The sequence below is a fragment of the Myiozetetes cayanensis genome, unplaced genomic scaffold, assembly GCF_022539395.1.
Source record: "Myiozetetes cayanensis isolate MyiCay16 unplaced genomic scaffold, myiCay2020 scf2-11, whole genome shotgun sequence".
Lineage (NCBI taxonomy): Eukaryota > Metazoa > Chordata > Aves > Passeriformes > Tyrannidae > Myiozetetes > Myiozetetes cayanensis.
In genome coordinates this window covers 46,817,587-46,843,666 of record NW_026087411.1, presented here as the reverse complement: position 1 = coordinate 46,843,666, position 26,080 = coordinate 46,817,587, and the positions used below count along the sequence as shown (strand labels likewise).

The 26,080-nt window shown below is 40.0% G+C and overlaps 1 protein-coding gene across 5 annotated transcripts in view; it reads right to left on the bottom strand.

Moving 5' to 3' along the window:
* Positions 1 to 26,080, bottom strand: part of AGPAT4 (1-acylglycerol-3-phosphate O-acyltransferase 4) — an 89,596-nt gene that overhangs the window by 31,519 nt on the left and 31,997 nt on the right. For all 5 annotated transcript variants that reach the window (XM_050316174.1, XM_050316171.1, XM_050316172.1 and 2 more), the window contains one exon: positions 3,271 to 3,440. In XM_050316174.1, the coding sequence (XP_050172131.1) occupies positions 3,271 to 3,440 (170 nt within the window). The remainder of the gene's footprint in view (positions 1 to 3,270; positions 3,441 to 26,080) is intronic.

Here is a 26,080-nt window from a genome sequence, read left to right as displayed (position 1 = left end):
TCAGAATATGCCTCTGTCCTGAGTTTTGTTTCTGATGTACAGTGGGTCAGTTTTCAGTGGGATAGTTAGGACCACACCTGGAAGAAACTAAATGCTACTAACGTGTTTAAATAATGGTACAGTAAGCTAGGTTGTCCACCACTGAGATAAATCTGAGGACTGTAATGTCACAGGCAGGAAATGGGAAGGGCACAGCAGAGACCTGTCACCAAGTCCATGCTTCTGTTTACACAACAGAGTAAAACACAGACACAAGAGTTAGCATCCCCCCCAGCCATCACACCAGCATGGGGTGGAAAAGCAGAGCATCCACAACAGAGCCATCACAGTCACCTTGGCTCAGGATCACAGTAACAGCCCTATCTCTTATTAGAAAACACTGGTGTGGACAAAGCTGTGTCCTGCTGGGCTATGCTGTTTCCAACTCTACAGAAAGCCAAGTTGGCAGCCCAGCTCCTCCTTCCCTCACAGCTCGTTGCAGCCACCTCTGTGTCACATGGAGGCAGGATTCAGCCATCCCTGGACATCTATGGTGCCCATGGCAGCATCTTGCTGACTTGGCATCAAAGCCCCCTATATACCCCTCCTCCTGGACACAACACTGAGCTCTGGCAGCACAAAGAGGTGGAAATGTGGCTGAAGAGTGCCAAGGAATGAAAACAAAACCCAAAGAACCCTTCACAAAAAAACCCACAACTAGAATACAGATGTGATTGATTGATTGAGCCCAATGCAGGTTTTCCTGAAACCCCTGTTGCTTCTAGTTTTCATGAAGTTTGCTTCCTTCTTCAATTTTCTAACAATGAAAAAAATCATGTAAGGTTTGATACTGCCCAGTTACACATGCATAAACCAACAAGATAATAACTTGGAAGAGTAAATGCAAGCATAAAACTGCTTCTTCATGTGGTTTTCTCCTTCTCCACTACAAGTGAACAGGTCTCTGGCTCCCACTCCCACTGTCAACCTAGCGCCTCCTAGAATTTTCCATGGGTGCTTCAAATGTATCATATTAAAGAAAAAAGAATAAGTAAAATAAATGTTAGAATTGTCATTCTTTCTGCTTCCTCATCTCCATGCACACTTCTCAAATTCTTAGCACCTTATTTGGTTCTTTTTGCTAAATCTTCTTCCAGAGACAATAAAAAAAACCTTCACAAAAGCAGAGAACCTCATGCCATACAAGATCTGAGTCCTAATAAGAACACTCAGGTTCACAAACCTAAAAACAACAGGCAAGAGACTATGCTACTCCTACTCCACACACCAAAACCAGCAAAAAAATCCCCTAAACCAACATTGACAAAAACAAAGCCACACTGAGAGAGCTTTATAAACCTGTTGAGATTAAGGCAATTTGGCTGTAAGGAGAAAGCCAGTACCAGAGAAGAGACACAATGGATGGAGCAGAAAAATGCACAGACTGAATGTTGCAACTAAGACCAGGAGGGGCAGTTTTAATATCATAATTAAAACCTAAAAGGGAAAGGGACTTTTTTTTCTTTTGGGGACAGAAGGTGCAAGAGATGTTTAAGGATGCTTAATACTGTTTTCAGATAAACAAAAACAACATCCTCGTTTTGGCTGGAATAGAGTTAATTTTCTTTCCAGTAGCTGTGTTTTGGATTTAGAATGAGAATAATGTTGGTTACTGGATGTTTTAGTTGTTGCTAAGCAGTGTTTACACTACATCAAGGACTCTTCAGCTTCTCACACCACTCTGTCAGGGAGTGGGTTGGGGAACAAAAGAAGCTGTGAAGAGATGTAGGCAGGACAGTTGATCCATACTAGTCAAAGGAATATTTCATACCATATAATGTCATGCTCAGTATATAAACTAGGGAGAAAGTTGGCTGGGGGCTGCTGCTTGACAGCTGGAGGGTGGTGAACAACTCCATTGTGCATCATTTGTTTTGAATATTCTCCTTTACTATCGTCATTATTTTTGTCCCTTCCTTTCCTGTCCAATTAAACTCTATCTCAACCCACAGATTTTATCCCCCAGTTCTGTCCCCCATCCCACAGGGAGCAGGGAGTGAGCAAGTGACTGTGGTGTTTAGCTGCCTGGATGGTTAAGCCACAAGAACTAAGCAAAGATTTACAACATTTAATGGTTTCATTTAATAGAAGTTCAGGCTGTAAATTGCTGAAAGTTTGAACACATGCATGTGACACTGTTAAGAGCACTGCCATTATCTGTCAGGGCTGCAGGGCACAGATGGATGTCACAACAAAGCCATTCTGTCTGTCTGCCTGCTGCAGCCAAGCACAACTAGTTCCAACTCCTTCAGCTCTAAGCTGTCTTCATCATCTCCCTCTCCCCCCTCCCCAGGCATCTCTCCTTTCTTCACTGGATTAGTTAAGGCAGAAAAGAGAGACAAAGAGTATCTGAAACATGCCAAAACAGAACAGAGAAGCACCAGAAGAGATTCAGGAGATAGCATGTGCAAGATTTCCTTTTCAGCAGCATGAGATTAGCTGAGTAAGGTTGGTAAATACCTAAACTTTGAAGAGAAACTTTAATAGAGTCTACAATTATACATCATTAATTATAAATCCCCATTGGCTCACAAAGTTGCTGAGCCACCAAGCACTGGAGGCTGGAACACCTTAGACATCTCACTGGACACTTGCCTTTTTCCTCTAACTCCTTTTCCTAAACATCGGCCCTCAACATCATGGTTCCTAATTGTGGTGCCACACCATGCTCTGAAGCTTCACAGCTTCACTGGAATCTGATGTAAGACAGTACAAAGTCAAACCAACCTACATTCCCCATCCCTGCATATTCATCTACCCCTGCACTGCCCTAAGCCAAGTATAACAATACAGACAATACAATGAGGAAAACTGACTGTGTAGCATTTTCCTTTTTTTTTTTTTCTTAACCTGGCTTAAGATGAACCTCAGCTGGTTGCCCCAACAGGGAAATTAACTGCTTTGTTGAGTAAAGACACATATGCAAATGAGAGCACATGGAAACTACTTCTTCCTGAAACGGTTTCTGGGAAGTAAAACCACAGTATATTACTCAAGACTGAAACAGATTTTTAAACCAAAAAAAAAGAAAAAAAATCAACATATATCACTTCCTTAGAGAAACCTAAGATTAGCACAAACACAGACCAAGTAATTACTAATAATTCTGGACAGTGGTGGGTGAAATTCAAGCACAGATCTGTTAGCATTCAAAAACACAAATAATTTGCTTTGGGTGTTTTTTCCACATCCAAGAAGAAATAATTTATTTTAAATGCTAAATAAACTCACCCCCAAGACCCCAAATCTCTCACAAAAGTTCCATCCACAGAGAAAGTCAATTTCAAAGTTGTGATTAAGGATTACAATGGCATTCTCCTTCCCATACTTGTGGTAACTCTCTGGATCAGTGTAGAGGGTGCAATCGGTGCCTGACCACCATTCCAGCAACATCACCATCTCTGAAACAAAAAACAAGAAATAAATGAATGTACATAGTATATACAAAGCCAAAAGTTAGTATCATGTTGAAAACATCAGTCACCTCAACAGCACATGGCAATGAAATGGCTGTAATGAAGAACATCTAATGAGGACTGTTTAAAACACAGCTACCTTTATAAACTGAAGAGTGGTTTCTCAGCAGTAACCTAGTTACAATCATATACATTTCATTTGGTTATCCCATTAGCAAGCACAGGCTTGTATTGTAGGCTTTGTATTTGTTTTGCTTGGAACTGTAAACCTAACCACAAGATTTATAAATCAAACCTTTATATTTAGAGAAATCTTTCTGGTCTGGGGCACAGGAAGTTGAAGTGAGTCAGTAAAGCCAAGAAGGTCAGAGCTCTATCTCCATGGAGATGGAAGAAGGAAAACTAAAAGCAATGGCTCTCTTCAAGCAACCCATGTCTTAAGCTGGGGGTACTATGAGGGTACCATGTGACTAAATAAGAACTGTCTGTCAAGACTGCAAAGGAGTTAAGTGACACATTTGTTTCCTCTCAAAGCTATCACAAAAGTTCTGAACCAAAGCAGAGGTCTAATGCGAGGGGTTATTCTTTGGTAAGTGGAACATGTCTCCTTTTCAGAGCAGAGCTGTGCCATGTGAATGCATCTGCTGGAAGAATGAGACATCCATGATGCTTTCCTGGCTCAAGACAAGCTGAAAGCACCACAAATCCTCATTCACTTCAGGAAAGATCAAAACCAGGTCAGTCTTGCAAACACTTCCCAATTCCTTTCAATTTAGGTCCCTTACTGGTAACCAAAACCAGAAAACAACAAGGAACAAGTCATCTACATTTTCAGTCATGAGGAGCAAAATTAACTGTCTGAAGCTCTTGGACAACATTAATGACATGAATGAGTTTTACCTAAGTGTTACAGCCAGACTAACAGAAAATCTTTATTCAAATAACATTACCTTAATACGATAAAAGCATGTTTATGGTACAGATTAATGACTCACTTGTCAGTCCATCTGTCTGTTTCTAACAGGGCAGGTAACTACTACCACAGCAGGAGTACAGATTACTCAATGCATGCTACTAGGCATCAAAACAATAGTCACAGACACAGGGGAGATCTAAACTGCCATATGCTAACTGAGCAATGGCAGATTTCACTGGCTGGAAACTAATTTCCCAATAAAGCCAAAGATGTTCACATCGCAGTGAGACGGCTTGGCTTGGGTTACACAAAGACTCTGATATCCACTTTCTTTCTCTTTTCTCAAAATAAGTCTACTAATTTAGACTCTGGGGAGGGCTTAACATAAGTGGTACTCTCCTAGAAGAAGAATGTATCCACCAGTGTGAAAAGACTGGAAAGCTGATGACTCAGAGGGCGTGCACACGTGCCACCTCATTTGTGCCCTTACACAAATGACTCATCTGTGATAACTCCCCTTGGGGAGACATCAGGACAATTCACTCAAATGGTCTGAAGATATTCACCTCTGCTGATGGCCATAATCGATCCACCTGTGTTTAGAAGGTGTCAAAGGTTCTTGAAATGCCCCATGATCTACCTACCCTCAGCCCAACAGAAGACCACAGGGACTTCACTGAGGAAGTCAAGGGTCTCCTTCCCTTGCTTCATGGGACTTCCACCACCCAGACCTCTACCACCACCTCAGGGGATCAGGACTACAACTACCATCAGAGTTGCAGTGACCAGATCTCATCGCTGGGTCTGGTGGGTGTCTTATGGGTCCTTCCAGTCACAGCCCTGCTCCAACTGCCTGTGCCAGCACTGCAGCCTCACTCCAGCACTGACCCTCCAAACTGTTCCTACCAGGTTTTAACAGATAGGGGGAGGCTGGCTGCAATCTCATTTTGCGGTGGGTGGTGGGAGGTGGTCCTGTGGGTGGAAGCTTGGGAATTTTTCTGGTTAGCTTAACCCAGTTTTATCAGCATTGTTTAGCATTCTTCTTGATAAAGAGTTATTTTTTCACTTACATCCAGGCATGTTAGGTCTCTCTCCGTATTGGAGAGAACCAGGGGTATTGAACTGGAGGAAGGAGGCTTCCATCTGAGGTCTCTGGCCCTCCAAATTGTCTCAAATCAAGACACAGCTATGAAGATACAGAAGTATATACCTTCCATATTTCCCCAGTTGTCTTATGAAACACACTTACAATTTTACATCTTTCCAAGAGCATAGCTTGCTATTGAATTTATACTGGAAATAAAAGCCCTCCACTCCTCCACTGTCTTGACAAAAAAGCCAACTTTATCTGAGAAAAGCCATCCTACTTCAAGTGTGGATTTTTTATTTATTTTGTCTCTTTCCAAGAAATTTGAACAAACCTAATAATATATCATAAATCTCACTATACAGGTGTGCCATATGCATAGAGTTCTTCAGTTACATATTTTCAGTCTCAACTATATTCCAAAAAAGCATAGGTAAAAATATTTCCAGATGTGGTTTGATTCTTCAGGCTTCACATAAGCAGGATTTTTGTTTGAATAAATACTGCAGAAATAGATCCCTACTCCTCACCTCATATGCCATTTATCACTGATGTGCTCAGGCAGTTGCTGCAGAAACACAAAGCAAGCATTGAACACCTCTGTATTTAAATACAACAAATACCATCTGCCGGTTTCTAAGCTATTAACATATTTATTCCCCTCATCTTCCTTACTCTTTCTTTCCCCTTCTTCCTAGCCTCTTTTCTCTTTGCGGATCTCAAGCAACAATTAGTAGTGTCAGTTTGTGCTACCAGTTACTTCCACAGACGTCTATTACTCAGTAACTTGCTGTGGTTGCTCAGCCACACAAGGTCACTCATACACAGTTTTCTTCCCTCCTTCACAGTACAGATGATCGGAGGAAGTTTCCTCCTCTTTGTACACCAGTCATACCATTACAAGTAGAAATCAACTTTATAGAGGGGGAAAGAGATTCTCTTGCTCCCACCCAGGACTGGTCTAAGACTTCTAAGACTCCCTTTGATGAGGCTTTAGAGTTTTAGCATCACAACTGAGCTGGTAAATTCATATTCAACTACATCATGAAGGTTCCTCTCTTTCAAAGTAATTCCTCCAGTGATACTTTCAAACATTTAATGCAAAGGAAGGAGAAAAAAATCAAAGGAACTTGAAATCTCTACTCCCTGCTTTGAAGGCAGAGTCCTTGCAGCACATTACAACTAGCTTAGAAGAAGCTGATGGCAGGGAGAAAACACCTAATATGGATATTCTATCTGATTAGGAATTTTGAGGTTTTCTACCTTTCTGAAATAAAAAAGGTTCTCATCCTGTTACACAAAAACAGCCTCTACCTCCTGTGAGAGTAGTTTCCTAGCCCTTCACTGCACAAATCTGAACTGCTTCAATGCTTGCACTTCTAGAAGAAATAACTAGAAAGAAAACATATCCAAGGCAGACATGAACTGTAAGCAGTTATAGGAACAGAAAAAAAAATAAAAATTAAGGGAAGTAGGGAAACACAGAGTTTATTGAGACTTATCTTCCACCTCAAAGTTTTCAAGAATGAGCCATTAAAACAGTTAATACTGTCCTTCTGTAGAAGTTGTTACTAATTCCTTTACCTAACTATTCTTGATAAGGACCAGATCACCTACTGTGGTCCCTTCCAACTAAAATCCAGCCCTCTCTTTCTTTAGTGCACCACCACCCATTCCCTACCCCAGCATTTACTATACCTGGTGGTATAATCACTGATATCTTTGGATTTCTTTTCCCCTCTCTTAAAGTTGTCTAGCAGCAAAAAGTAGGTGGTTGATGGCAGGGAGGGCGTATGGGGAATCATGCACATAAATTTCAAAAGAAAAACAAAGAAAACCCTTCTCTATTGGCTACAAGTCTGGTTTTGAAGATTTTTCCCTAAGTCCTCATGGAAGATCCTGTAAGCAATTTCCTTGAATAACACTTCCATTAACTACATGGTTGTGCTGTTGGGGACTGAAGTCACTAAAAATGAAGAAAGCAGAAACAATGACTTTTAATTCCCTATCCATCACAGCAAGTTACTGGGCATGCTTGCAAGGAAGAAGATAAGCACAATACAGCCCTTTCATATAGTCAGGTTCCAAGTCCCATTCATTTCGGCATTTGCTTGCAGGAAATTATTTTAATGTACTTTTCTTCAACAATCATATATTCCAACACAGGCAATATGCTGCTTTTGCCACAGATGACTGAGGACACTTTATCATGTGCTGATCAAAGGAGTTAATATCAACAAACAGCTGGCAAGTTCCTATGACACCAACATTTGCTTTGTATGGGTGTGAAATCAGGCAGTTGTATCTCTTCCAGACATGGTTTCTTGTTGTTCAGAACACAAAACAATGAAGCTTTTTCTACTGTGTGCAGGAAGAGCACCACAGAGGAACTGCTTAGCAAGAAAAAAAATTGGTTAAGTTCATTCACTGCAAATCACTGTGCAAAAGGAATACTAGTCTTGTTTCAATACTTTCTTTTAAGCTTTTTCCTACACACACACCCACCAAAAATCATTTTTAATTCATGCATCTTTGGTCTACTTGTAGATTTTATTACTTTTAAGCCTGTATATCTTTAAGAAATACTGTCCCTACCTAGCCACTTAGGTAAACCATTCAGTGTTATGAATGGTATATTATGATCATTAGGTTTATTATAAAGACCTCAACATTCACTTCTTCATGGGAATTAGTTACCAGCAGATGGGACATGACAGCCTAAAACAAAGCACAGAAGCTACCAACCAGCTCCAGCTAGCAATCTCCAAGAAGCTTTCGGGGAGAAGTTACTGATGGTCTTACATTAGGAAGTTAATTGAGAAGAAAACCCAACTAGTATCTGTCCTGAGCATACATGTGTGTTTTCCATATTGGTAGACGCATATCAGTAATTTCTGCTTCCTCTCAAGGAAACTGTACACTCTAATATACTAAAACCAGTCAGAAGATAGTTGGAAAGGATGATTATGAAGCTATTGCCTCTGTCGTCTTCATAATGCCTGTGTACCTGCAACATACATTAGTGATCCACAGATAATTCCGTCATTCTCTGTTCTGTATGCCTACTCTCCCTAAATACATATGTACCAACTTTCCTTCCTCTGACAGGCTAAATGGATAAATAGCTAAATCAACCTTCAATCAGCTGTTCTGAACCTGAATTTAAACTGAATATTGCAATTTGTTTTTTAAGCTTGAAGAAGGATTTCTGCATCCAAATCCTTTACAGTTTTCCCTGAACGTCAACTGGTCTAATAAAAACAGTACTTTTGAATGCAAATCATTTATATTATCCATTTTCCTCAACCCTGTCCCAACTGTGTTCAGCCAATCAGACAACATCATCCCAAACAGTTAAGATCAGATGTTGTACAGCCTCCTATTAACCACAAGGACAGGCAGTTTCTGTCACAGTATTTCATACTGTCCAACACACAGCACTTCACACAAGTCATCTCCACCGCCCCCACAAAAGGCAGTGGGGCTCCAGGTGTAAGGACTAATTTAACAGCACTAACCAACTCTTCTAGCTTGCACAAACTTTGTCTCTCTCAAGCACAAGAACCATGTGCAAATAACTGTCTTGACTGTTATTTGCACCTAACTATTCTTAAGGTAATAATGAAGGATTTACACACCACACATCACCTTCTTGAAGTTTAACATAGGTTTCTGGCATGCACACCAATCACATGTTCTGCTGAGGTGGCCTGTGAGGAGGTGCAGAAGGCACTCTGGAGAAGTATGCTCCAAGTGGTTCTGTCACTACAGCTATGCACGGTCTGCACTATGAAGTAGATTTTCTGAATAAGAAACGTACATAAGAAGGATCATGAAAACCTTTGCTTTGTCCTTAGTAGAAGGAAGCATCTTAGCAAGCAGTAGCTGGTGTCAGGTTTCTGTGAATATTGGATTATGTTTTTTATTAAATTATTCAGTGTTTGATACACACAAGCCAGGAAGCCTAGTACACTCATCTATCTGTACAAGCACAGACAAGCAGAAGAGATGAGTGCTGGGAGGACAAACACGAAAAGAGCAAGTGAGAAACAACTTAAAATAAGGTGTTAAGTGTTCTGCAGTGTTCACTAATGCCGCATTTGATAGCCCTTATCAGTTAGTTTGGGCTTACACAGCAACCACTTTCTAAACAGACAACCAAACAACTTTCATGTTCTGGTGGACAGACTCATGCTGGGACAAAGCAAAACACCACCTTATCCATCATACAACTCTCTCCTGCCATGCTTTCATCAAGTATGACCCTGCATCATGCCTTACCCAGGTGAGAGTGTAAGGACTAACTTCTGTATCCCACTGATGAAGTTGTTGAAGCAACGACAGCTTAAACGAACACTGAAAACAATGTTACTCCGGTTCTCATTTTGATGGTTAGTGTGGCATATTGCTGTCTAAATCCCAGAACAGAAGCTTAAATGAGGGCAGGGTGACCTATATTAAGCACAAGCAAGTGCCATTTTAAATTGATACTCAAAAAAATCAAATCCAATAATTATATAGTGGTTACAAATCTGCCCTTATAAAATACCAAATGTATGAACAAGTACTTGCCATCAGGTATTTGAATTTCTACAGTTTCTTTTCAAGGAATTTGCTGATACCAGAAGGGCCAGGAAAAAAAGAGACTTCAAATCTAATACAACCAGGCAATACTAAGCCATTCACATAGTACAATAAAAGAAATTGCTATTAATAAACTTCGTGGATGACACAAAGTCAGAACAAAGTTAAAAATCAGATGACCTTGAGAGGTAGGGTACCAGAAATGGAATTAATTTTGGTAGGACAGATCATCGCATGATATCTTACAGAACTAATAAAAATAGAGCCTCATAATTCGGAAATGACAGAAGAGAGAGATATCTGGGAACATTTGCTTCCCACTGAAAGTTTCTGCTCCATTCATATTACGCAGCTCTAAGAAAGGAAAAATGGCATCAGGATGTTTGTTCCTGGAGACAAGGGAATAGCGCATTGCACCACTGAGAGGAACTCTGCGCCAGCCCATCAGTGCTGGACATCCATGATCAGGAAAGAAACACTGAAAAAAAGCAGAGGCAGACCAGGGCTATCAGGATAACCTGAAAGTAGAAAAGCTGGGCTACTCAAGCTATCAAGCAAATGCTGGAAGAGGGTTGGGTCGCTCCCCATGAATATGGCTTATGGATGCAGAAAGTTAATAGTACAGAAGAAGAACAATTTAAGCTTAATACTACTAGCACAAGAACATCCATGCCTAAAGTGACTGAAAATACAGGTATCTGATATTCTGAAGCTTCTTCTAATTAGTTTCACAGATTAGAAATATTTACCAGTTTTATAAATTAAGATTCATCTTAAAAAGAGCACATTATTCCACTGCTAGAAACAGTATGAATTTACTTCAACGATAAAGGAGTTCCTTTCTAGTCCTATTTCCTCTAATTAAAAAAAGTGAGATTTTCCAAACACACTGTCTTACAGGTCTCTCTCCTCTCTTCCATCACTGCTTGAGAAACACACTACAGACTGAGAAACACTGCTACAGGCATGCACTGGACAAGGAGGAAGACGGTAATAAGCAAAGGCTTCTGTTTAAGCAGGGCAGCACCAGCCAGAAACCTTTCCCAAAGGAGTTCTCAGTTGAAAAATCACCTTCCAGGGGGCCAGGATCTGAAAAACTGAGCATCCAAAAAAGCAAATATGAACTAAGTTAATAGATGTCAGTCTTAAGTTGTATTTATTCAATCACAATTGGCCTCTTTGATATAAGATGTCATTAACATTTCCTTAATTATAGGGCGATCAACACTGTCCATACTCAGGACTCATACTTTCTCAGGACAACAGTATATGCACAGGTATGACTGGGGTTCTTTTGCCATGTGCATTACTTATATGTACTAATTAGATCATCATAACATTAGGGAAGTTATTTGACTCAAGAGAATCATGTTTAATCTGCATATGTAGGAAGAAGACCTATTTTCACATAATTTCTCTCCTTCTAGCATGTAGTCTTTCAATAGCCTTAATTTCTATATATAGCAAGTTTATCCTTCTTAGTTGCAAATCAAAAATCAAGAATTTGGGCTTTAGAAAGAAACATTTCAGAACAAGAGAGAAAATCCCATTATTTTTACTAGTCTAAATCCATGCCATCGACATGTTTAACCTGTATTTTCAGCTACTGACAAGAAGTGATGCGAATTTATCTTTGAGAAGAATGACTAACGATAAAAAAACTACCAGTTGCTAGAGAAAGCAACCTCCAGCACAAACTGTTGGAAAAGTGTATTTAATTATGAAACCAAAAAAAAAAAAAGGTAATTTAAAACCTAAGAAAATCTGCAGTGTTTTTAAATAAAGCCTCTAGTTAACAAGAGTTACATGTCACTGAGGTGTAAATATATAAGAAAGAAGAAACTAATCTCTGCAGAACAGCAAAACTAGGCATAATGGCTTCTAACGTTTCTGTACTTTTCCAGTAACACTTACATTTGGTTTTTGATTTCAGATAACTAGTGCACTCAAAAGAAATATCTGCATATTACTAGAAATAATATACTACAAACTATTTTTACACTTAAACCACGGCAGATAGCTTCTACTTAGTCTTCTTATGCACAAGATATTCTATCTGGATTTCAATAACAGAAACAAAAAGCTGACCGAGTACCTGTATTATATCATCAGAGTTAATGGTGAATAACCACGGAACCTTTATCACTGAGAACACTGTTCAGAACAAAACCATTACTCATTTTTCACTTGCATTCTCTGAATTCCCTCTCTCTGCCTGTAATCTTACAGCATCTCATCACATGAGGTCTTGAGAGACAAGAACTATGTCTCAGTGCTTATTTTAGCTTCTTAATCCCTATCAGTGACTTTCACAAAATGTTCTTTAGAGGCACAATAAGGTCAGAAACTACAAATCAAACAAATGGCTTTCATGAATTAAAAATAAAGTACTACAGTTCAGATGTACCTATCAAGTATCAAGTTGTGATTTTTCTGCTGGGTTCAGTCTGTAACCCCTCAAGATAATGTTATCCAAATATATAAATATACAAAAATCCCTACTTTTTCCTATCAAAGAATGAAATACACATCAGAAAGTGCATATTCTCTTAAGACAGACATACCCAAAGCACATATAATATTACACTATACATGAGGACACCAGTGCCTCTTGATTCACATTTAGTTCAGAACTGTTTGTGTTGAATAACTTTCCTATGAAACAGAGGTTTAGCTTACATGGTACATGGAAACCTTGCATCATCAACTGGCTCCAGGTCTGCGCTCATTGATTCAAGTTTCCAAAAAGACCTCTGGCAGCTACAAAAGGTAGGCTGTGCTTCTCTAGTAACCCAAGACATTTTCCTATTCAATGCTTTGCAAATTATGAAGGGTAGCAGGCAGACACACCATTTCAAGTAGATACAGGAGAAATAATTATTGCTTCTTTTAAAAGGCACAATCTGACTTGAAATAGCAGTAACAAAATAAAGATCCATCATACAAACAAGGCATGCAGATGTCAGGAGTAGACAGGCATCACAAAATCAGAAGCATACACACTGTTGATATTTCTGTCAACTTTATGACAAGTATTTCTAACACAACAGAATCACAGGAAAAAAAAACAGGAAATTTTTCAAGATTTAAGCAGGGGATATAATACTACATAAAGTATACCAGGTACCAGGACTTTATTCCATAACAAACTGATGACAACTGCAGAGAAATCACAGAACAAAAAAGACAGTCTATCACAAAAGTTAGTGATTTCCTTGACCTCAGCTAGAAAATTCCCTTTTGAATTATCTTTTCCACCTTTATTGCATCAACTTTCTCAAAACAGGATCCATGTGACCCACTGACTTGGATGCAGTATTTATCAGTTTGCAAAACAATGGAGGCAAAATTATCCTCTTTCTACCCTCTAGGCCATACACACTACTGATTTACAGTGGCTTGAAATAATCTTCTTGTAACTCATGCAGGGTCACACTTGCTCTTTACCTAAGGAAGCCCCAGAGCTTTTTAAAAACATTTTAAAAACAACTCTTCTTGACGGTCATCTGCACTTCCCACAGGACTTCAGCCACTCAGAATTAAGAGAAGCACAGTAACAGCATCAGTTCTGGTTGCTACATCAGACCCATCAAAGGCAGACTACACAGTTATTAGGTTACCCGCTGGCACTTTGCCAGAGGTCTTTGAGGTTCTGCAAAGGCCATTTAGAACTTCTCTAAAATCTTGCCTAAAAAGCTCGAAAGCAGAATACCAGAGCAAATAAACATTATTTAGTATTTGAATTTACTGATTGTATTAGAAGGCTTAGACAACAACCTCCTCTGTTATCAATACTGCTGCCTTGAAGTCTTTGCAACTGCTTGCACCACAGTAGAACCAAGAAGGGACAGGAAGAGCCTTGAGGTACTCCAGTCTTGTCTCATTAGGGGCTTGTTATTTGAAAATGGTATAATTTTTACCCGTTCAAATCCTTCTCCAAGTGGAACTACCATATAACCCAACAGCACTGGAAGAAAATGTCAGCTATTTCAGTTGAAGGACAGAAATCACTCACGACCTTACCTGCTGTGAGCATCTTTCCCTACAATTTCTTTCTGACTGCCAAGGGTGTGACTGAGAAGCTCGTGTGACAACACTTCAGCCAGATGGCATGCAAAGGCTCTTCCACCAGTCTGGCTCTGTGGGACAAAGTTTGCATGGAGGCTTCCACAAGGAAGAACTCAACGCACAGTCTTCCAAACGTTGCAGCATATCAGATGGCTCCTTGACATAGTAATGCAGTAAGGCAAGCTAACAGATCTCGAAGTTCAGCAAGGAACTTTGATTTATGAACTCTGGGCAAGAGGTACATACTCTTGAAGAGAAACAGTAGAGCTTCTTCGACAGAGGGTCCAGTCCCAAAACCAAAGAAGAAGCCTCTCTCTGCTCTTACCTAAGAAACAAACACTGTTCTAAAATACACTTCTCCTATTTTTCTTCACATCAGAGCTGTCCATTTAACAAAAAAGCCCACACAACAAGGAATGTGGACAGGAAGGAGGGTTTCATCTACCATCCCTAGATGGGCAGGGACAGAGGGAGCCCTACGTTGGCAACAGACCCCACTGCTCACTTTTTAGATGCAAAGAGCTAAGTAAAGCAGGGTATGCAGCGTACAGAAACAGTCTCCAGACAGGCACCAGCTGCTGAAAGTGAAGCTCACTGATAACTGCTCAAAGGTAGTTATGCACTACACAGAGGTAACCTGCGACTGGCAAGGAAAGATGCGTTAAGAGCAACACTTCATAAGTGTGTCATTTCAAATATTAAAGTACAACGGCAGCTTCAACTTTAAAGTGGTAACAATTACCTCCTCCCAACACTTACTAACTTGTCAACATAACTTCAAGATAAAAATCACAGATTTAAAAATCAAACTGAACTGAAGATTGGTGGTACACAGATTTTTCCCCCTACTCTTTTTTGTTTTCCTCAAACATACACTAATATTTACGTTAATTGGCCAGATCCTCGACTGGAATAAAAATAATCTCCAGTGTAGTCACTGTTACACCATGCTGAGTTACATAAAATAAGGATTAAAATCATCACACCAATTACAAAGCTAAAAGTTTATCTTTGCTTTGATCTTCTTGGTAATCTATTTGCAATTCAGCTTCAATGCTTGCTTAGTCATAGAATTAAAACCTGCATGTACATGTGCATAAAGTGAAAAATATATTGCTTTATTAAAACTCCATGGCTCTAATTTTGAAGGCTGATATTACACAGTGTTCCAGTATTTGCTGTGCCTCAGCTCCATGAACACAGTTAATTTAATTTTCTTATAGAATTAAGACAACAAAACACTACTGATGAAAAGGTGATTCATCCTTTTTGATGGTGTGTCATCAATGTTTGCTCAGGTGAAACACACAAGACAAACAAACTACAGGCAGTTTAATATAGTTAAGCTAGGATGTAAAACAGCCAAGCTGAAATTGCTTTAGGAACCAAGATCAGAATCAGATTTAATGTAAGATCTTAAACACACAAGCCTTCAAGGTATACCAAAAGCCAGAATGGGCTTTTCTCATAGGACCTATGATAGGGGAACCAAAACCTTGTGGTTAAAACATACATTAAGGTATGTCACTACTATTTGAGTAAGTAGCTGATCTGGGTATGAGCCTTCCAACTACTGCATGTGTACTGGCACATCACCTCACTTCCCAGGTTCACTCTGGCTCCTATTCCCATATTGTCTTCCCTCTCCAAACACACACTGATCATTCAAGTTTAATCAAAGAGATTCTCTCTTTCTAACATAACACCCACAAAATGTAAAACATGATTTTTCCTCAAGAGAAGAAGAAATTTTAAGTCAGCATATGTATTCCTGAAACGAGAGATTTCAATTGATGCTGCCTTCTCTAGCGCAGTCCTGACCTAGAGTGTGAAGGAACTCAGAAATGAGTCTTGTTCATTTCTTTAGCCACTACTCTTTTTTAAACTATCTCCATGCTGCAAGTTAAAAGCAGCCCTTCCTTCAGAAAAAAACAAAACAGCTGTACACTTCAAATATTTAATTTCACAGCTTTTTTCTGTCTTTTATTCTGACATAATCTGTCTACAACACAGCTGCTTCTCTCCGAGTTACAGTGTGTGGAACAAAGCCAGCCTCACTACTACAATGGGTTTAACACAAATACAGATCTACAGTAGTCAGTGTTTTGAAATACTCTTTTCAAACCCTTTGGGGAAATTAATTATTTAACAGCCACGTGTCAGAGAGATTTGTCTTGCATTTGAAGGCTCCTCTTCTTCCCCAAAGAATTTGGCAATACTCCCATGTTTCAACAAACCAGCAGTTCCTCATATGGGACCAGTTAGTGCAGATAACAAACAGGCATTTCCTCCTGCTCCTCTGTCCACCCAAACTGCCCTTAAAGGTCAGCACACAGCTCCTTGTTGAAGGCCTAACGAGGCAGTAAACGAAGCAGCAGGAATGACCTTCCAAATGTAATACCAGATATCAGTAAAACTCCCTTCCAGACAGAGAAATTAGTCTCACAGGTTTCTTCTACTAACATTTACTTTTCATATCTCAAGAAAAGACATCCTACAAAAGTATCCACCTGCAACTGGCACTGCTCATGTATCTTCCTACTCCTTTTTTGGTCTTTCCTGCTTAAAAATGCAATCACGATTACAGGACTTTTCTACAGCAAGAAATCAATGACATGAGCTGGAAATAAAGGAGAGATTCCATATCTTGACTCTTTATATGAAGATCAAAGACAGCATTATCATTCCCACACCATTTGGGACAAAGTACTCAACTTCTCATATTGTTCACAGGAACCACTTTTGAAAAACAGTCCTGAAGTTTACTACAGTGCTCCAATATCCTACACACCACAGGAATAACCTAGCATATCATTGCTCTTGAAAGAGGTCCAATTCCCATTCCCATCTTCCCAACACAGAAAAAGAACTTTCAAAGGACTTATTTACATGGCACATACATCAAGCAATAGCACAGAACAGGTCTTTCCCATTAACTTTAAGTCACTAAGTCCAACAGGGTAACCCACACAGCTTGGGCTGCTTCTGGGACACTGCTTTTCTGCTCACCTGCACTTGCATAATGATATATTTATCGACCATCATTTTCTTTCCACATGAAGAAATCTATCACTTCTTATCAGAATAAAGTCAGTGTCTCAAAGACTCACAGATCTGCTGTTCCAGCCTTTCTAATTCCCACCTGACAACTGCATGCACCTACAGGAAGGTACAAGCTATAGCCATACAACTCTGGAAATTTAAACCACCTTTCAGGAAACCTTGAAGTTTAGGTATGAATTAATGAAGAGCCTGTGAAGACACAAGGGAGATGGACTCTACAGTAGTTTTAAACCAAGCAGAAGTTTTCTGAACTCTTAGAATTTAAAAAACCCCTGAAAATACAGTGTTATACCAAAAGGAAAATGTACTGTGCTCATAGTTTTAAACTGTAGATAAATTAAAAACATTTGGAAACTGAAGATGTAAGTCAGCTATTTTGCCTGTGTATATCCCTCCTTCTTTATGAGCACAAAAGGCAATATATGTTCAAATAACACAGCTTTAATTGATATATTTTGGTGGGTAGGGCAACTCATTGACTACAAATCAACTTAAATCAGCTTGCATTCAATTTCTGAAAATATAACCCAATCCAGACAATGAAAGCACTTTGCCGAGTACTGCAAGGTTAAAAACTTCCTGTATATCTTTTGCCTTTGTACGAAGAGTAGCAAACCAACAGTCTGTCATACAGGCCCTACAGATAAATGGTTTGAGTTTGCTGGAAGAAACAGATTCTTTAGTTCTCTGCAATTATACTGTCAACAAAGAGTCCTCCACAAACCGCGGAGAGTTAGTACACTGCACATCTTTAGATGAGACACTATATAGCAAAGGGAAATACCTGGAAAGTGTTAGAGAATAGTATGAGATTGCTTTCAGAAAAAAAATAATCCAGTAACATAGGAAAGGAGCTCCTTTACAGCAGCAAAGCTCTATTAATGAGAGCCCCTGTCAAAAGCCTCACAGCTGCAGATTTCCCACACTTTTCCAAAAAAACAAGGGCAAGCTTCTTTAGAAGTGACACCAAGGAATTAAGTCTGTACAATCATTATTTATATTTCCTTACTTAACACAGGGAGAAGATACATTCTATCATTAAAATCTTTCATTAGCAGTACTTGTTGATTCCTGGATTTTTTCAACAGAGTACCAGTGAACACTAAGATATTTATTTACAATGAAAAACTTCTCATGTATTAGGAAGCCCACTTGTTTTTAACTTTCAAAGAAAATACCACACTCAGAGATGCAATATACTGGAGATCCAATCTTAAAACACAGCTAACTGAAGAATAATCACACTGAAATCTACTTCCCACTGCTTCAGTACCATGAAAGAAAGAAAATGTTAAGTATTGACATTCCAATGCAATTTGTTTGAGTACAGAAAAAGCACACAGATGTAAACATACTAATTAAAGTCCATAAACTGAAGAGCAAAACAATCTATACACAAACAATTGCACTGTAATCTCTTTATGGTTTCTTATTTTGTTTCAAATGTTATTTTGGCAAGAACCAAAGTGGGTCTGGAAAAGGGGTAATTGCCTTTCCAAGATCAAGAAGGTGAAAGAATTGTTTCACGCAGACATTTTCATTTGGCTTCTTATTCACAGGTAAAGGACTCCTGAACGGAGTTGGAAGAAACATGTTTAAGCATAGACCTCTCTAAGACATATGTAAAGGAGATTCAGCATCATACATTCAGATTGCCTAAAAAGATCCCATTACCTTTCAACAGTCTCAGAAGTGAGAAAACAATACAATCCTTAAGTAAGAAGCCTTAACATGAAGGTTTCAAACAAGTCACGGAAATAATCTGGTAACAGAGGAGTACCAAGCATGTGCACTGAGTAGCTCTTTCATCTCAAGTGTCACACAGAAAAACCTCAAGTATCTGCTGAAAGAACACATGGTTCTCACTGGTTTGGAAATCCTCCTTCAAAAAATTAGTCTGACACCAGACACTTTCACTGGATACTTTCACAGCTGCTGAAATTCTTGTTAGAGGATGAACCTGAAAACCTACTCCACAAAAACTTGCTGCTTTATGACTCCCATAATTTTGGAAGAGAAAGAATCAGCTAGGTGTACACTTTCAGTGGCGCATAATGCTCCAAAGGGAGTAGGGGGATAGAAGCTGTAGCCAATTGATAGCAAATGAGACACACTGCACCTCGCAGTAACTGGATGTTACACCAGTAGATCTACGTGACCAAACACAGGGGAATTCAGAGCTCCCCCAGCAGTTCTTCCTATGGAGGTAGTGTTCTTCCCTGGACATGGCTGCATTACTGCTGGTTTGTATTTGCTTGTAACTGGTGATGGTGATCACTGAGATATTCTCTGCATCTCTTCATGAAGTTTACAGAGGATGAAGAGACTACCCTTCAGATTCAGTACCACCTTAGCAATTAAAATCAGGCCTATAGCTCAAATAGGTTTTCTACAAATATGAAGTGTTTCTTAATAAGAATTTGATCCCCTGATTAAGACATTCACCCTTAATGAATAAACTGTAGTACCAAAATCTCTTCATATTCTGTGCTATGACCTGGATCATCAGACACCATATTCCCAAGTTACGTCATGTCAGACAGAAGCACTTTGTCGTGGTTTTGCCCACCAGCCCATCCCTGGGGCTGAGGATGGTTTTGTCCAGGTGATTTCCGGACAAAAAACCAATCAAAAAGTTCAGTGACGCCTTTGCTAATTACATCTTTAAGAAAACGGAAGAGAAGGTTGGTGGCGCAGTTGAAATTAGGAGCAGCAGCCATGTAGGAGAGACGCGGTGGGCCCGAGGAGGGCCAAGGCCCCCTCCTCCCCCGGCTTGGGCCGGGGGGGGGCAGGTGCAGCACTGAAGCCTCCCTTCTCTCTTGTGAGAGAGTGAAGAAAAAAAAGGTTTAAAAGACGAACTGCTTAGACGAGAAACCGCTGCAGAAGAATTCCAGCCATGAGATAACAGGATTTTCAAGGTCAAAGCTGGCAGTTGCAGGGGAGAGAAGAAAAGTTCGAAGGGGGGAGAACTGCTTTTTCTCCTTTCGCTCTCCCTCCCTTCAGCAGGGTAAAGACTGAAAAATAAAAACCCTGCCACTTGTGAAAGTTTGTTGGGGTGAAGAGACCCCCCATGCGGCTCACAGAGGAGCTTGTGGATGCACCAGAGATTTGTGACTTTAACAGAGAGAAAGCCTTATACTGAAGTAAAAGCGGCTCAGATGAGGCAGAGTCCTGTTAAAGACTTTGTGACCCTCGAAGGGATCAATGCTTATGCTGAGCCGAGACGGCTCAGATAAGCTTGGGATCTCAGTGAGAGATCCATGCTGCTACAGTTGAAGATTTATGACCTGACGTGGTATTAGAACCTCACTGGAACACAAACGTTCAGGTAGGGATGTTGGGATTCATGTGTGGAACTGCGTTGCCGGTGCTAGAGAGAACCTACGCTGGAGCAGAAAATGGCTCAGGTGGACATTGGGATCCGAGTAAGAGATCCAGACTAGACCCATGCCGAAGTCAATCAAGGACTGTTCTCCCATGGGGAGGGACTCCATAGAGAAACAGGGTGAACCTAAACCATTATCCCCTGTAACCCTGTGGAAGAAGATCCATAGTGCAAGTGTCCCCTGCAAGCCTATGGAAGGAGACCCTTCAGGACCTGGGTAACCCTCAACCTTCGGTTTCAGCCCAGGAGAGGGGTAGGCCCAACCCTGGAGGCCAACACAGAATGAGAGAGAAATAAAGAAATTCCAACTGCGACAAATGTGCTGCAGAGTTACTAGAGAAAGAGAGAGAAAGCTGGAATTCCAAGAACAGTAAAGGACTGCTTCTCCTCCTTGGACTGATATAAAGGGAAGTGGGGGGAGAAGCATCTTCTGTAAATACATAAAACCTTTTACTTAAGTAGAATTGTTGTAAATATAATTTTTAGTGTTAGCTTACTAATAATAAATACTCATACTTTTTCAATTCAGTCTCTTTTTGTCTGCATAAACCTTCTCTCAACTAATAGTAATTGTATGGGGGCAACAGTATAAAAGTAAATTGAGCCAGGGCAAAACCACGACACACTTTCAAACAAACACTACACATTTACTTGTCTAGAATCTAGGAAGCTTTGCTGGCTGTATTCCAATGCTTAACAAAAGGTGCTAGAAGAAAAGATGTGATGCCAGACACCAATGCAATTCACCTTCTATTGCTTCCCTGCCATCCCTCTTTCCAGTGTGCAGGCTATCATCATCACCCTTCTTCAGATCAGGAATCTGAGGCAATAAGAGAAAAGGAAAATGAAGACAAATGACCTCTACAAAGGCTCCAGCAACAAAAGAATAGTATCAGTGACAGTGAAGATGCTCCTTTCACTAAAGATCAGACTAAGTTTCTCTAGCTCTTCAGCGGTCTTGCATGGAAAGCATCGGTATCAAAAGTTTTTCTCATATCCATTTTCACAGAAATTAGTCCCTTTCTCCTGAACTAAGAGCTGAGCCTAACAGACCATATTCCTTTTAGGTTGAATTAGGAACTCTGTTAAATTTCACGCACAGATGTCACTCAAATAGAACAGCATGCTGTCTTGGTTGATCCATTCAAGTTCACTGTCAATACTGGAACCACTAAAAAAAATTAATAACAACACTTGCAAGTGGCATAAAATGAGAGGGATTGAAATGTTATTATGTGATACAGCAAGTTAATGGTAGTAGGGAAAATATGGAGGCATATGTTAGGCACTGCAGAGGACCTGTTCACAGCAATTAAAGTAATTCTACTCCACAAGCACAATCTAGAAAAAAGGGAGTTCAAGCTGTGAAGAATGCAGCAAATACACACACAATCTTACTCTACCAGTAAAATAATGGAGAACCTGATGCAGTAATTGGCTTCTTCTGCCTTTACAAATTAAAGTAGAGAAAGTCAAAGTTTGGTCTCAGTAGAGAACTGTACAGATAACCAGCAACACTGTCACGAGCACATAACATGTATAAAATGGTATCAGAAAGCAGGTTGGAGAAAGGCATCAATGAATTAGAGTAGAAGACACTTTAAAGAAGATGATTTCTATTGGAGTTTATTTTTTTCTAGAATTTATCTACATTAAAACTAACATAGGCATTTCCTTAGTACACTCTACTTCTACAGTCATTGCCATGGCGTGGCTTAAGAGAAAACAAGAAAGCTAAGGTGATGGCCTTCCAAAAATTCAAATCAACATTTTCACTGTACATGACTATCAAATCTGGCCTCCCATTTTCCCCAATTAGTTGTAAACTTTTCATAATCTTTACCACTGCCTTTGTACGGATGCGGTATGTGGAACCAAGATAAAAAAGGCTTATATGAACAAGTAGTTCTTGAGAAAAATACATTTTGCAGAGATTACTCAAAACGATGATGTAAGCAGGCTAAGCCAGCTAAGTCTCCTATGAAAGCCCTTTGCTACATATATACGTTGACAAGCAAAACTTTGTTTGCTTTATAAATAAAATACTGTAAGATTGTATTAAGGGCACTGGCATACTCTGACAACAGCAGACTGCTTCTCTTGTAGTATAAGATGACAATAGAGGGAAGTGGAGAAAGAAGAAAGCCCAACCTCTCTGGGGCCCTCTTGCTCCCATCCCTTTCCACCTGCTCAACTGCATCAGAGGCAAGAATTCTCCTCCTTACCCCAGCACCAGCTTCATACGAACAAGCAAAATGGGCCAAGAGCTCCTCTAAGCTCCAAGCGGGCAGCAGGTTGCATGCAGGGAAACAAATTTTTGAGCATTAACGTGGCCCTGATGCTACCATAGAGCCTTATTCGGATATCCAGTCCTCACTGCAAAGCCTATAAGTTGCAGGTGAAAGGATTTAGCTTTACTGTGTTATGACAGCCAAGCCAACTTGAAGCAGTTCTCAATTTCTGCCAATTTTTAGTGTTTTGTGTTTTTGTTTTTGGGTTTTTTTTTTTTTTTAAGGTAGCTCAGTCATAAGAAGAATCGGTTTCCATCTTGTTTTTGCTGCAGTTAACGAACAGGAATCAGGGTGCCTCTTTCCATGCAAAGAAGGGTCTTTCCCTCAGCCAAATTTATGAACTGCAGCCTACACAGTGTAACTTTACCCAGAGGTGTAATAACACCCCTTTCATAGCACAAGAATAGGTATTAGTACCACTATAATTTATTTATGAAGGCAGATTAGAAGCTAAGTCAATTGCTTTTAAAGCCCTTCTGCACCTGTCCACATGACTGTGCCACTGTTGCCAGGTGTTTTGTTTATGCAAAGTTCACCTGGTGCGGAGAGTCAGTGGGAGGCCAGTTTGCCACGAACCCTGGGAGCGCAAGAGGGATCTCAGCACAAGGAGAAGCTCATTTTCCCCCAGTACAGTAGCAGCAAGAGGACAAGTTAAAAACCACTGTTCCACTCACGGGCAAATACCCCTTCCATCCAGCACCTCTAAAGAACCCATTTATCCTGCACGTGCATGTCCCGTTCTGGTAGTCTTGGCACATGGTGGCATTATGTCCCAGACAGCCCAGCCTGTACGAGCCCAGCATGTGCTGTAAAACCTGGGGTTGCCCTGCACCAGCCAACCAAGTACAAACTGATCTAGGGAGGACAAACTACTTTCCCACTGCCCAACAAGCTATGCAGCACATACAGCACGAATCCTAAGACAACCTGTTCCCTCTATGCATTTGGCCAACTTCATGAGCTAATGCAGAATAGTTTCGTGTACCCTTTGTGCTGTTTGCTATCACATAAGAGGAAGAAAGAATACGTATTCTGACCTCTTCCAATACAGGCACAAACAGCATCCGTGAGATGTATGCTTGGCATACATCTTGGTTCTCAGAATTTTAGAAAAATAAACTGAGGACAATATATCCCTAAATTATTTAAAAATAAAACCCAAGATTGACTGCTTGCTCAAACTTTGTTCTTAAGCCATCTTCCAAGCACACTTACTTTTAAAATTTTTATTGTTATCACCTTGTTGAGGCTTGCAGTGTTCAATTTCCTTAGTAGAGTGCATTCAGTTGAGTTCACTATTAGGGAGAGTTGATCAGAGTTGCCATTTTACAAAAGGGCATTGCATTAACATTAGCAGTTGAACCAATCTGGGCATATATATTCGGAGCTAGAAAATATTTTCTAAAAGTTAGAAGCTCAAGGGCTTTTGTGTTTTGTTTTTGACGTATGAACTTAAGAAGCCTTCCAGTCTGCAATTAAAGAACAGTTACCCAATTCAAATTTCATAAAAAGCTGGCAGTGTATCAGAACCAATATTTTTTTATTTGCAGCACTCTCAATAAAAGTTCTCCCCAATGCTAATACATAATGAAGCAGGTCAATAAAGAGGCTAAACTCACCCTGACTCACAACTGGTTTCAAGAAAGGCAACAACTTCTCAACACCAATTACTGAAGGCAACTTGGTGTGCGCCATTATACCTGCTCTGTTCCATTAAAAGCAAGTTGTTGTTCTAGTTAATCTTTTTCACTGTAAATTCAAACTAGAGCCAGGTTTCCACCTCTTCTTTAACTTGCATTGATGAAAAGTTTGAAGTCTATGACTTTAGCCTGCTGGCTAAAGTTACCTAGTTACGATGAGAAGCTGTAGTGCTGTTGCCAAAACTCACAGCAGAGAAGCATTAGCTCCCACAGCTACATGTGCTCAACTACCACAGGTACTCCATACAGCCATTTTATGGTAAGAGGCTGGTGAATGGTCTGGAGTAAAAGCCTTATGAGGAGTGGCTCATAAAAAAAGGATGCTCAAGGGAAACCTTATCACTTATTACAGCTGCCTGAAAAGAGGTTGCAGCGATGTGGGGGTTGGTCTCTTTTCCCAAGTAACAAGTGACAGGACAAGAAGAAATGGACTCAAATTGCACTTGGAAAGGTTTACACTGGATATTAAGGAAAATTTTTTCATGGAAAGAGTTGTCAGACATTTGAACAGGCTGTCCAAGATTTGACTCATCCCTGGAGGCATTTAAAAGATGTGTAGATGTGGCTCTTAAGGACATGGTTTAGAGGTAGACTTGGCAGTGCTGGACTGATGGCTGGACTCAATCATAAGAGTCTTTCCCAACCTTAATGATTCTATGATTCTGTGAATATTTAACTCGAGCTAGTCTGGCTTGATTCATGTGAACAGAGAAGCACCTCCAACTCAAGCTGTACTACCCAAGTGAGGACAAGTCATTAATCACAAAAGCATTTCAGCTTCCCATATGCAGTATGACAGCAGTCATTGCATGAGAAGTGAGAATATTATGCTCTTATATCAAAAAGGAGATAGGAAGAAAAGGAGTATAAGGAAACAGCACGACTTAAAATACAAAAAACCAACTTCCCCAAAGAGCACAGTGTCAAAGACAAAATGCTCTCCTCCAATTTATGGAACCATTTATCTCTACCTGTTGACACCAAATGGAAACCAACTGAACTTGTAGGATCTAAAGACAACTGCTGCTTTCACTTCATTCTTAAATTAAACCATGCCCGCTCTACTTCACTCTTTGGTTGACTTGGTAACTCAGGCTGTATCAGCCTCTCAAAGCAACACGATCCTTGTCACCACTGCAAAGCATGTGCCTCTTTATATTCTCCAATGCTAAGCTTCATTCTCTCCAGCTGTAGGCTGTTTCCACGACTTTCATCAGACCCATACAGACCTGACTAATTTATCAGTCACCACATCAATGGCCCCCAAAGGGCATTATTGTACACAAATACTACTACAAGAACCACACCTGTTTTGATTAATTGGTCTTTAGTTCTTTGAAATTCGTTTTAAAATTAACTACCATTTTCCCTTTTAAATCTCACTCAGGTAGATGTGATAACTGACTTGTATCAAATGCTAGCTTGCTCTGCTTAAAGCTAAAATAAATTACTTTAACCTAGACATAGTTTGTTCTGAGCATGACTGGGCAAAAAATTCACAACATAATCTATTCCAGCATTAAAGACTAGA